At 39.6% G+C, this 12,061-nt stretch overlaps 1 protein-coding gene across 1 annotated transcript; it reads right to left on the reverse strand.

The window, feature by feature from the left end:
* Positions 1 to 2,127: 2,127 nt before the first annotated feature.
* LOC308388636 (uncharacterized protein) lies at positions 2,128 to 9,903 on the reverse strand. The gene is made up of 6 exons (XM_080869476.1): positions 9,676 to 9,903; positions 8,591 to 8,859; positions 3,993 to 5,008; positions 3,595 to 3,750; positions 3,204 to 3,296; positions 2,128 to 2,770 (listed from the first exon to the last, which is right to left on the reverse strand). The coding sequence occupies exons 3-6, from the start codon at positions 4,164 to 4,166 to the stop codon at positions 2,447 to 2,449; spliced, it is 747 nt and encodes a 248-aa protein (XP_080725602.1). The 5' UTR covers positions 4,167 to 5,008; positions 8,591 to 8,859; positions 9,676 to 9,903; the 3' UTR covers positions 2,128 to 2,446.
* Between the last annotated feature and the right edge of the window lie 2,158 nt (positions 9,904 to 12,061).

Raw genomic sequence — 12,061 nt, forward strand, 5'->3', positions numbered from 1 at the left:
ACTTGCAGAAAATAGCGTGCATAGGAAATGTGGAGTCAGCGCGTACAAGTCGTCATTCAAACAAAGGTAAGTCAGCTCGAGTACTGCGTGTGAAATGCGTTTGATTTCCCTGCAAACATTCACATTAGTGCAGCATAAATTCATTCATGAGGGGAAATTACAGTGAGAACATGTGGAGGCTGTTAGAGGGATAACATAGTGAGTTCAGTGCATTGATGAGACATTGTCCTGAAGGATTTAGTTATTATTTATGGTTAAAGAAATTGCACTAATTTATTCATAAATAATCCTAATTATACATCTTGCTTCCATGTTTGTATCCTGTGTCACTAAAAATACATTTTATTTTAATTTTATACATTGATTAATGACCTGCAGAATCTCCTTATCATATTAAGTGATTCATAATTGTCACTTTATGCTTTCTACATCGCTAAAGTGATGACATCCTTGCATTACATACTTTAGGTTCATTTTCTGCAGCCAGGTTTCTGACAGAGAACAGACAGATTTACACTATAACATGCAGCGTTCTATAGATGGACACATAAAGAAATGAAAAATTACATGTATGTGCTAACTTTCTAAACACTTTGTTACATTTATGATAAAGTAGATAAAACACATTTGTGTCGGCCTTGGCTCATTAGTTCTTGTCTTTAAATGAACTTTGTGTGTGTTTCAGGTCCTGCACTCTCAAAGACTGAATGAACCAGCATTGCAGCCATGAGTCACTGTGAGCATCACAGGGAAGGTTGAAGCCGCCCACTGCAGCTGTAAGGCCGGAGTCGCAGAGACCTGCAGCCATGTCGCTGCTCTTCTGTTTAATGTAGAAGCAACAGTGTTGATCCGTGGCACAAGGACTGTTACAGATGAACCTGCATACTGGGTTTTGCTGGGTAATAATACCAAGATACAGCCAGAGGTTGGCCATAAGATAGACTTCTCCTCTTCAGCTGCCTAAAAAAAGACTCTTGATCAAAACATAAACAGACCATCCGTATTGAAAGGTAAAAGGAGCCATCCTCAAAAAAGAAAAATCCCACCTGCTACTGTGGAGGAGTTGTCACTGCTATTGGATACTTTGCTGGAACACAGTAAAGCTGTGGGTTGTGGGAATGACCCATAATGTTTTATCTAGGGGTCTAGATTTATGCCTGTAGTGCACTGCCGTGTAAATAATTTGCATTTACTGAATATATACTGACTGAGTCCCACTGTTCAAAAGTTGAATAAAGAAACAAACTAATTTTGCCTCTTTTTTTATTAAAACCACTTTATAGAACATCACATCAGTTACAGTGTAGAATCCATGTCATTTATAGTTTACAAATGACAAAATGTTTACACAAATCATGAGTGTTTACATGATATCACCCACTACTAACATTACTTTATTTACTGTATCTTTTGAAAAAATACAGCAATTTTAACAGCACAAGACTTAAGAATATTTAACAGGAGCAGGCTTCATTCTTCCCTGGTTTTATTATCACACTGTTCACCAAACGCAGCAAACCTTCACCATCTTATCCAGGAGGGTCACCTCTTCACCCTCAGAAGAAGTAATCTGATTGGCATGGTGGTATGTTTGAAGCAGGTCCCTTGTGTAGCGCTGGAACCCAGTCACGATGTTTCTCCAAAGCCCTATAGGAACCGCTCACTTTAACAAACAACTTTATTTAAAAAGTCATTTTATGCCTGATACAAACATTTTAAAAGGCAAACCATGCACAAGTTAAACAGATAAATTTTAGTTTTGCTTAGTTTTTTAAGTATAGGAATGGTTATTATGTTTTAAAAAATCATATGTAATAATTGTCAAATAACATAAAAATAAAACAACATAATAATAAAAGCATAATTGACAGAATATATCGTAATGATAACAATAGCAACACCTCACTTAAAAGAATCAGAATCAGAAAGGGTTTTATTGCCAAATGTTGAGCAGGTTTACAACATTAGGAAATTGCTGCGGTGCTTGGTGCAAACATACTGTCATAAACGCTTAAATAGATATAAAAATAAGAATTAAAAGTGCTAAGTAGATAGATACATGAGTGCAGGTGGTGATCAATGCCAAACATGGAATGATGCAGTTTGCCCCACCTGGGGCACACAAAAACAGCTTTTCTTTAAAAGACTATGTTAGCACATATCTAACCCATGTGAAAAACCCAAGTGGGTCCTACATGTGTTTCCCATTTTGTACCAAGTTAAGTGTTTCCCATGTTTGACCCAGCTAGGACCTACTAAAAGTGCCCACTTGGCATTGCCCACATGGGTTTAATGTGAAGAACCCAAGTAGGCCCCATACAAAAAGACCAGTTTGAGCCCATGCCCATATGGTACCCATCTAGCCCGAGCAAAAACCAGGTGGGGCCCATATATACATGTTGGCTGGGATGGCACAGGGCCATTTGTTGGTCATTGTTCTGTGCCATTACTGGGAGCTTTGAAGTTTGATATACAGATTTTGGACTTTGGGGGACATCTTGTGCTGATCAAGCTGCATGAAGATTTTTTGGAGCACTTCAAAAGTGAAGCGAAAGGGTTTTGGATAAGCTAGGTTGAGTGCATAGATCAAACCTAGAAGCAGGGCACAAGCTGAGGCAACCGAAGTTAGTTCATGCAACACTTCCACACCCTCAATGACAATGCCAATGTCTTCAGGTGGCTCCTGCAGTCCCTCCCCCTCCTTCCGAATCACATACACTGCCATGGTGACCTCCTCCAGGTCCCTCTGAACATCATCTGCTCCACAGTCCTACAGAGGGGTACAAGACACAAACACAAATCATCATTAGCCTCACTTCTTACTGTGATTAAGTGTTTGGGTGATGTACCAATATGTGTTATGTGCTGGGCTATTTCTTGGCTGGGTGTCATCACACACCAGAAACAGCAGAGAGAGGTGTATCAATCTGACTCTAAACAAATTGTAAGCAAGAAATATAAGATTTCCCAACATGTCAAACTATTCCTTTGAACTTAAATAATCAAGTAAGCCCGTCTTACTTAAAACAAAGTCAATCCAATATGTAATGTGTTGTTGCTGGGAATTACATAATGTCCAATATGGTCATGATAATAAATACATGTCAGCAATCCAACTAGGGTTCACGTGTTATGTTTGTTCTAACAGTTAACTTTTTTTGTGTCCCTTTGACAAGATGTGCTGACAAACTGTTGAAACTTACAAGGTATTCCTTGATCAGGCCATCTGCATCTTCTCCCAGGAAGATGGTGAGGGCTTTCAGCACACATTCCCTCCGATGATTAATGTCCACAGTCTAGAACAACAAATGTTGATTAATTTTAAACTCTAAATTTCATAAGACAGACATTCTTACTCTTATTGCTTAACTTACATGTACTTTATTTAAAAACAGTAATTCACAAGCCCAGAGATTCATTACAGAAAGAAAAGGGGATGAGTTCAGTGGTGTATTTTTTGAGTCGCTAAAAACATTCATGCATATGAAAGCCATGATTAGCACTGGCCTGCCCATATTGTCTTTATGAAGGATTCAGATATATTTTGACAGCCCTCTTAGTTACGAAGTATCTTGTTTGATGGTACAGATTTACCTGGTCCAATGTATCCATGATGTTCGCAATCTTTTGGCGTGTTGCTCCTCCTTTGGCACGTATGACTTTGATCAGCTGACTTGAGTGCATGTCTAACTGGGCCATGAACTTCCACTCAAGAGGAACAGCCATGAGCCTCTGGAACTCTGTATTTATCTAAAAACAAAACACAAATGACAGTAGATATTGTATTATGGAACAAAATGCTGAAACTGATTGTATGCCAAAATGTCTATATCCCAAAAAGTATAACATATATGGGAATTCAAAATGTAAATTCTTTCATTAAGTTCAGTGTTATAAAATCTCAACCACATCAAGTTATGACCGATTCATGAAAGTTAACTGCAATAAATCCTGAAGCATACAGACTTCGATCACTTCAGTTCCATTCTTACCTCTTTCTGTGTGAAGAGTGCAGGCCATCTGTCCTTCAGTTCCTGAATGCTTGGTTCTTGGTTTACCACCTCATGTCGTCTGTAGGCAAACGTGTTAGCCATTTTGTCTGCGATGACCCTTTCATTATCCCTTATCCCGATCTCTGTCAGAAGTTCTAGTCTCACTTTTTCCATGCTGTCCAGAGTCTCACCAGTAGGAAAGGATGGATAAAAGTTAGCTTCAGAACGTTTTGGCTTCTTCACTTAGGGAAAGCATCTGTAGTAGCTTTAGATTTCAGTGAGTTTACACACAGCTCTGGACACCCCTGTAATTTGAGCTGGGTCCTGTAGTTTGCCATTTTGTACTTCAGTCGTTGTTTCCAACCGTAGCAGCCATTGAATGATCCAGGTTCTTTCAAACATGGGTGCTTTTTGATAAGGGCCTCTGCAGCTGCGCAGAAATGTGCATCCTCTGGATAGGCCTTGTAACGGTAAATTTCTTCTGCAACTCTTTTCAGGATATCAGACAGCATTCGGGCGCTTAAAGTCAACATTTTTTGGCTCACACGGTACTCAGTATTCCCCCTCTCTAGCTGTAGCTCTGTGTCATATGAAAATTGGGGAATTGCAAAGTCTTCTGGCCACTGTTGTGTTCGAGATGACATAGATTCAGGGGATGAGAGGATAATTGTGTCATTTGATGCCACCGAAATACCGTCATCAGACTCAAATGAAAGAGACAGAGATGAAGTGGACTGATCGGCACTGATCAAAGGTGGATTTGTTTGCTGGTGGATCACTTTGATTGTCCCCAAATTCCGAAGTTCGGTGGTAGAATTCAGATTGAAGAAGTCGTTGCCAAAGTCTTGGTCCACGTATTGCAGTCTGAAGTTACCTTTTAACCCAAAGGTAGTCTTTATCGTGCTGAGAAGGTCTTCAAGTGACTCTGGGATGCCATTTGGAAGAGTCAGCTTTTCAATGTTGTTCTCTCCTAAAATCACCTTCAGTCTTGCAGGTGTTGAATCAGCCATGGTGGTCTGAGAACAAAGCACAAGCACAGTTAGTGAGGATCAACATGTAAACCACTGACATTTCCAATTAGGAGAATTTAATGTCAAACTAGAGGAAAAGAGAGAAGGCAAAGAGAGGAGGAAAGGGGAGGAGAAAATGAAGAGGAGAGGTGGAGATCAGCTGAGGCAGCGAGGAGAGAAGGCAAACCGAAGAGGAGAAGGGAGGAGAAGAGAGATGGCGAGAATATGGGAGACATTGAAGAGAAGAGAGAAGGAGAGGAGGTGAGGAGAATATAGGAGACAACAAGGAGAGGAAAGAAGAAAAAGAGAAGAGAAGCAGAAGGGGGGAAGAGCATAGGATTAGCATTCACTGACTGGAATCCAGCAACCTGCATTAAAAAAATGACATAACTGATGAATTGCCAATGACATCATCACACCACTTTGGCTTGCAGTATAAAATAAATATGTTCTGAGAACACATTAGTATTGTATGGGTCTGGGTTTTGTTTTCCCACTTAAGAAAATACTTTATCATATTTTGAGGCCTCACCCTTTAAACATGGACATATCTTTTCAAGGTGACAAGACGCATCCCTCTAATTTTGTAGTCTGCCAGTGGGTAGGTATCATGCAGTTCTTGTGGCTCAACAAGTTCCACTTCTTTGCTTGGTGATGTTTTGAGATCATAAGCTCTGTAGTGTTCCATATACCATCCGCTAAGCTTTTTCAGAATGAAGATTAGTTTGTCCTGCCGTATCACCTTTTGGATGATTTCACCAAACTCTGGCAGTCCTCCCAGTGAGCCGTGGATCAAGATCATCCCACACTTGTAGATTAGTCCATTATATGCTACACTTTTAGCCAAGCACACATTGTCCATATCTGGAGACTTCTGTCTCAGTGCATTTGAGATGTCCTTGTTAAGAACATCAATGTGAACAGTGGAAACATCTGTTACTTCCAGTGGGGGTTTGGCAAAGCTAATTGCATCCAAATGATATGCAATCTGATACTGATGTCTCTGTGAAAGGGAAAGAAGTACATTTTTGAAGCATCTGATGTTCCTTACAACTCTTTTAAAAAAAACTATGCTTTGCTTCGAATCGCATAGTCCATAGTGCAACCAGTGGCCCAAACTTACGGATCAAGTATGGATAATGTTCCAAGTAGTGGTGCTTTGGTTTAAGATTAACATCTGGGAAAACCTCTTGAAACTTGATTCTGTGCTCGGAGATCTTAAAACCAAGATATGCAATGGAGTCCTCAGTATGAACAGGACTGACAACAAGATCAACAATGTCCTTCAAGTCTGTTAAGATGTGCCAAGCAGGCTCCTCACAGGGTACACTCTGCCCAACGAACAAAGGCAAAAATCTGGTAAGACTCCAGTTCTCGTGTGCATTCCCTCCTACACTTTTTTTGGATGCAAAACTGAGAGCCACAGGATGAGGTCGATTTGTTTTGTCAGCCCACTTAAAGTTGAAAGATGATATTGCTTCATTCAATGTACATAATGTGAAATACTTTTTTTTGATTAACAAATTGAGGCAAAGCGCAAGTTCAAAAGGAACAATTCCCTCAAAAAGATCATGTACAACATCAGGTGGAAACCCAGTGGTAACATCAAAATGTGAGAGGTGCTTTGACAAAATACACTTTGATTTCACACCATAATAACTGGGCCATTTGTTTTCCTCGATAATTCGTAAATGATCTGCATGAAAGTCTTAAGTTCTTAAAGTAAAGACTTCACTTCTGACTTCAATAGTCTGGAACTCTGATGTTTCTGCAGTGCAAAATCTACATACGTATGTCCCTGAGAAATTTTCAAAGAATCCAGCAATACTGTGTGCACCAAGGTTGTCGGCAACAACACACTGAACAGTGCCTTTTACTGTTCTGCCCAACTTTGACAGAAATATCCCACTCTGTTCCAAAATTACAAGATCATTAATTACAGGTTTTAACACTTTCTCATACCCATAGCACTTCAGATCATTACTTTTGATTAAAGCAGCCAAATAGATTGAGGTTAAAGCAGAATTACAGCCTGGTGGCAAATTACCCAAAACCCAGTACAATCCACAAATTTTATGCTTCCTCCGTGATGTACCAAGGGGATTACATATTTCGAATTCATCAATGTATAATATCAATGAAATGCTTTCCTGCTTGGACAACAGTCCATTTTCATGGAAGAAGTCACCATCGAAGATAGTTTTGTAGTGCACAGAAGTTTTTTGAGGCTGATTATCTACAGTATTCAAATTAACAGCCTGATCCAAGATTGTCTGGCAGTCAAGAATATGCTGCAAAGACTTTAAAATTGAAATATATTGGAATGACTTGTTATTTTTTCGGTCAAGTATATATTCCACTGGTTCCACTACTTTAAAGTGGCTCTTATAGTATGCTTTTCGTCTCCAAGGACTGGAAAGTGGACCTTTATCTCCAATTGCTTTTTTTACAGGGTTTGTCTCACAGAGTACACTGGCTAGCTTTTCAACAACTGACTGGTCAAATTGGCATCCGTTGTCTTGTAATACTTGGCTAATAGTCTTTTGGGTAATCGCCACAGAAACAGAACCAATCAAATAGTTTAACTCCTGCAAAAGCTCATCTACAGCTGCATTAGACACAAGAAAGATGTGTTCCAACTTAAGGAGCACTGAAGCAATTTTAAGCTCAATATCCTTCTCTAAGTTTTCAGAATACCCATTGTCAAAAGCAGAATTTAAATTTACATCACTCTCTATAATTTCCACATCTGAAATATCACTGGCAACACTGGCACAAGATTCATCAACAGAACTTATTCCAGGCTTAAATGTGTTCACTGTACCAGAGTGTTTTCTGTATTTATGACTTTTGAAGTTCTCATAGACATTGGTTTTATATTCACAGTTTTGGAACACACATGTTACAGTCTCCTTATTTTTAAGATGCTGATAGATATGTTGAAAATATTCTCTTTCTGTGGAGAGTTGATTATGGCCACAAATATGGCAAGTGAATGTGGACGCAGCTTTGGAGACTGCTTGTTGGGCAGGGTGATTTCTTGATAGATGGCTCAGTAGGGCGTTCCAAGTCTTGAACCTACATGCACAATTTAAGTAAGTGCATGGATATGAGTGGCCTCGTCCGTAATGCCTATGAATCAGTTTGTAGTGTTTGAGCAATTCAGATCTTTTTGTTAATGTTGTCCCACAGTCCTTGCATCTCCACATGAAGCATAGCACTGGAGAAACAAAGAGACACGCTTTACTGGGTGTATATAAATAATTTGAGAAAACACAGAGGGAGAGTTGGGCAATATTACAATATATCAATATGGTGATATGAGACTAGATCTCATCTCAGCTTTTTGCCACATTGCCCAACACAAAGCAAATCATTTAAACACAAAATGTATTCATCAAATGTAGCCAGCCCTCTCTAATTAGATTTTAAAGGGATAAGTTCAAAACAAAAGTTTAAAAACAAAACCCAAATGCCCATAGGTACATTTTTTTTTTTTTGCAATTGTTTTATATATAAAGCCGATTCCTGTTCAGTGTAAAACTGAATTAAGTTTAAATGAGACATTACTATTTTGAACTTGCATACCTTTGTTGTTGATGAAGTGAAAGTACGCAAGTTCACAGGTAAAACGAGCTGCCTGGCACGCCTCCACACAGGAATGCCCCTCTTGAAGTAGTCACAGAGCTGAGAAGAAGTTAGGTCAGAAGGTGGCGATGGGGCATCACATTGGACACCAAGCCAAAGGTTGTGGCACTGTCCAGGGTTCCAACCAGAGGTGATGTAATCTTTCTGCCATCAGCAGACACCCCTCTAGAGAGGTTGACAGGAAGGAAAGGAAGCGCTACCTAAAGATCCTAAAGATTAAAGATATGTTCGAGTTAGTCTGTCGATCTTTCATCATGTTTACAGTGTTCATCTGCATCTATGTACTTATATATGTATTCAGACACAGACCAGAAGTGTGCTAGGTCTACAAGAAATCTGATGGCTGTATTTTCTGTGTTCAATAGTGTAATACTTTCTTCTATGATTTCTAATTTTGATTTTCTGCCGCACACCATCTCCTTCTCACACGGCTGATCCGTGCGTGTACGAGCGCTGCACGCACCCTTTCTCCTCGCCTTCTTAACGTCATGTACATTGAAAGCAATGCAAGCGGCAGTAAATGCATGCTTCCTGGAGCCACCACAGCTAAACTTTACCTCCTACATCACCCGTGGCCGTGACCGCATGAACTATTCGCGCCGACAGGCATACTGCGAACAACCACTCGTGTATAAATGCGCGCGCCCGAAGTAACGTAGTCTGAAGAGAACCGCGGCCCAGCTTGCCGCTATAATGTGCTAATGCTAATGAATAACTAACAGTAAGCCAACACCGACACACTGCATGAATACACAACTTTAAGCTAGCATTACGATATTAAAACAAGAGAGTACCGCCGGAAAACTACTAACTTAACCTACATGTCCAAGCACAAACTACCAACAGGTCTGACATTTCGCTAATGTTAGCAGGGCTGAATGATAGCGGTTTGGTCAGGTCAGTTTACTAAACACTTAACAAACTTAACAATGCAGTTGGAATATTTTTATATCTAATATATTAAAATATGTGTTCTACATTTGACTTACCTTCAAGGACTATGGAAAAAGTAATATCTTCGTTACCTTATTGACCAAATTGTTCACGAGGTCCTGCCTGCAGCCAAGTGCCTCTCAAATTGTTGTTCTCAACCGCAAGTAGAAAATTCTGGAGAAGGCGGAGACGTCATGACATCAGACGCACTGCGTCACGAGAAACCTAATTGATGCAGGTTGACTCTAATGAGAATAGCAGGTTACATGTGTACTGAGGGAACAACACGTAATAACAAGTTGATATACTCCACAAATTTAGACTGGCTCCACTAAAGCAGAAATCTTAATGAAACTGACTCTGAACTTTACATAACTTCAACTACTGCTGAAATTCACTTTTTAGAGTGTAGACACCAATTACAGGTGCTCAATCCCACCTGCAGAGTGCCTGTCCGTCTGCCTGAGGTTAGTAAAAGTGTTTAATACGGTAGTCCTTTATTGATACCTGTGCTAATATATGCTAAACCATCCAGTTATACACGGCTAACATGGATGTGCTATGCTAACAGTGAATGCTGTCGGTGTTTGCTGAAAGCAAACTGTGGTACAGAGACGATTGTTTATAATATTTCTAGTGATACTCAGAAGGTCTCATCAAGCCCCGATTTAATTCGATTTATGCTGTTATCAGTGTTTGCGATGATAGCATGGCTGTGGTGTCACATCAATGTATGCGCTCGGTGTTTGCTGATATCAAACTGTAGCATTAGGACCACTGAGTTAACCTTTGTAGTGATACTCACTCCTTTTTATTTAGACCTGGTTTAATTCTGGGATAGTTGAATATTTGTATATAATCCCTGCAGCTGTCAGACTCTATAGCAGGGGTCACAGCCTTTATTAAAACAGAGTTAGATAAAACTGTGAACAGTTTGGTTCATCTCTAGTTACATGGTTCTATCTTGATAAGCTGTCTTATCACAGATTAATTTTTCAAAAATATTAATGATTTAAGCAAGGAAAGGGCTACATGTCAACATACAACTCTTTATTTCTATTAATGTCTCACTTCATTCCTACCTGATTGACATGTTTAGGAATTATGAGTGATTGGCTCACTGTAGTTGTGAAAGTTGCTACCAATCAAATTATGATATGTTAAAGTTAAAACAAAACACAACTGTTTTAGATATTATCTAATATACATTTTGTAATTATCCTTATAATTACAAAATGTTTTATGTAAGATTCATGTTTTGTGATTTATATCTGACATCACAAAAGTATTTTGGAATTTGAATAATGTATTTTGTAACTGCAGTACACATAATACTGATTTTGAACAATTTTGTCCAGGTTCCTTGTCACCGGGGACTCCTTCAGGACCATCGCGTTCAGTTTCAGAGTCGGTGTGTCCACGGTGAGCCAGATCACCCCCCAGGCAGCGACGTCCATCTGGGACTGTCTAGTGGACGACTTCATGGCTGTGCCTTCACCTGGAGACTGGCGGTCCATCACAGAGGGATTCCAGGAGCGCTGGAACTTTCCTCTGTGCTGTGCAGCTCTGGATGGGAAGCACATCCAGACAAAGGCACCCCATATATCATATAGGAGACACACACATTGATATACACTAAATATTCATTTCATTTCTTTTTTGTGGTGCCCAAATTGATGCACCTGCTTGATTTTGTTTAAACAATTATTGCACACTTTCTGTAAATCCAGTAAACTTCTTTTCACTTCTCAAATATCACTGTGTGTGTCTCCTGTATGATATTTAACTGACATTTTTTATTGTAACAACCAACGATTTATACAGGAAAATAATGTCTATTAACAAGGTTGCCCAAACTTCTGCATCCCACTGTATCAGTATATTTTGTCATTAGTATAATATGAAATAAATTCTACATGTGTCAAGTTGTGTGCCAACATTTGCTGTGTAGTAGAACTGAGACATTAGTCATTATAAACATTTATTTGAAATAATATTAAAAGTCTCAAACAGAAAAACATTAAACATAAATATATAAAATATAAGATTTACAGAGAGACAGGAATAAAAAGGACCAGCTGCTCTCCAGAGCAGGAACAAGGCTGAGGAGGAAATGCTCCATTGGAGACTGGTGTGGCCTCTTCAGGGACTCCAGGATGGCCAGCTCCACCGCCGATGGACCGTCCTGGGACCCGTCCCTCATCTGCCTCGGAGCCGTCCTCCTCTGTGGGCCTGTAAAACAGCACAAAACACAAAGAAATGAGAAGGCTGCTACTAGATTTTAATTTCAACATTGAAAAAAAAAAAAAACAATAACAGGATATAATCAGATTGGTTGTAGATATTTAGTAAAGGTGATCACAAGGGAATCCCACCGACTAAAAAGGTATCAGTGCTTGCTGTACATATCTGTGGGTGCAGCAGCAGGAGCTCAGGGACTGGGGATGCTCTGCTGCAGAATCAGTTGGTTCTATCAAT

This window comes from Rhamphochromis sp. 'chilingali', assembly GCF_963969265.1.
Source record: "Rhamphochromis sp. 'chilingali' genome assembly, chromosome: 20".
Taxonomy (NCBI): Eukaryota; Metazoa; Chordata; class Actinopteri; order Cichliformes; family Cichlidae; genus Rhamphochromis; species Rhamphochromis sp. 'chilingali'.

What these genes read in the sequence shown, in the direction of transcription:
- LOC308388636 (XM_080869476.1), bottom strand. Translation starts at nt 4,166, where the DNA reads ATGGAAAAAGTGAGACTAGAACTTCTGACAGAGATCGGGATAAGGGAT. An exon ending in CACTCTTCACACAGAAAGAG is followed by an intron (nt 3,751 to 3,992) that starts GTAAGAATGGAA and finishes TTTTGTTTTTAG; the next exon opens with ATAAATACAGAGTTCCAGAG. An exon ending in TCATGGATACATTGGACCAG is followed by an intron (nt 3,297 to 3,594) that starts GTAAATCTGTAC and finishes TTGTTGTTCTAG; the next exon opens with ACTGTGGACATTAATCATCG.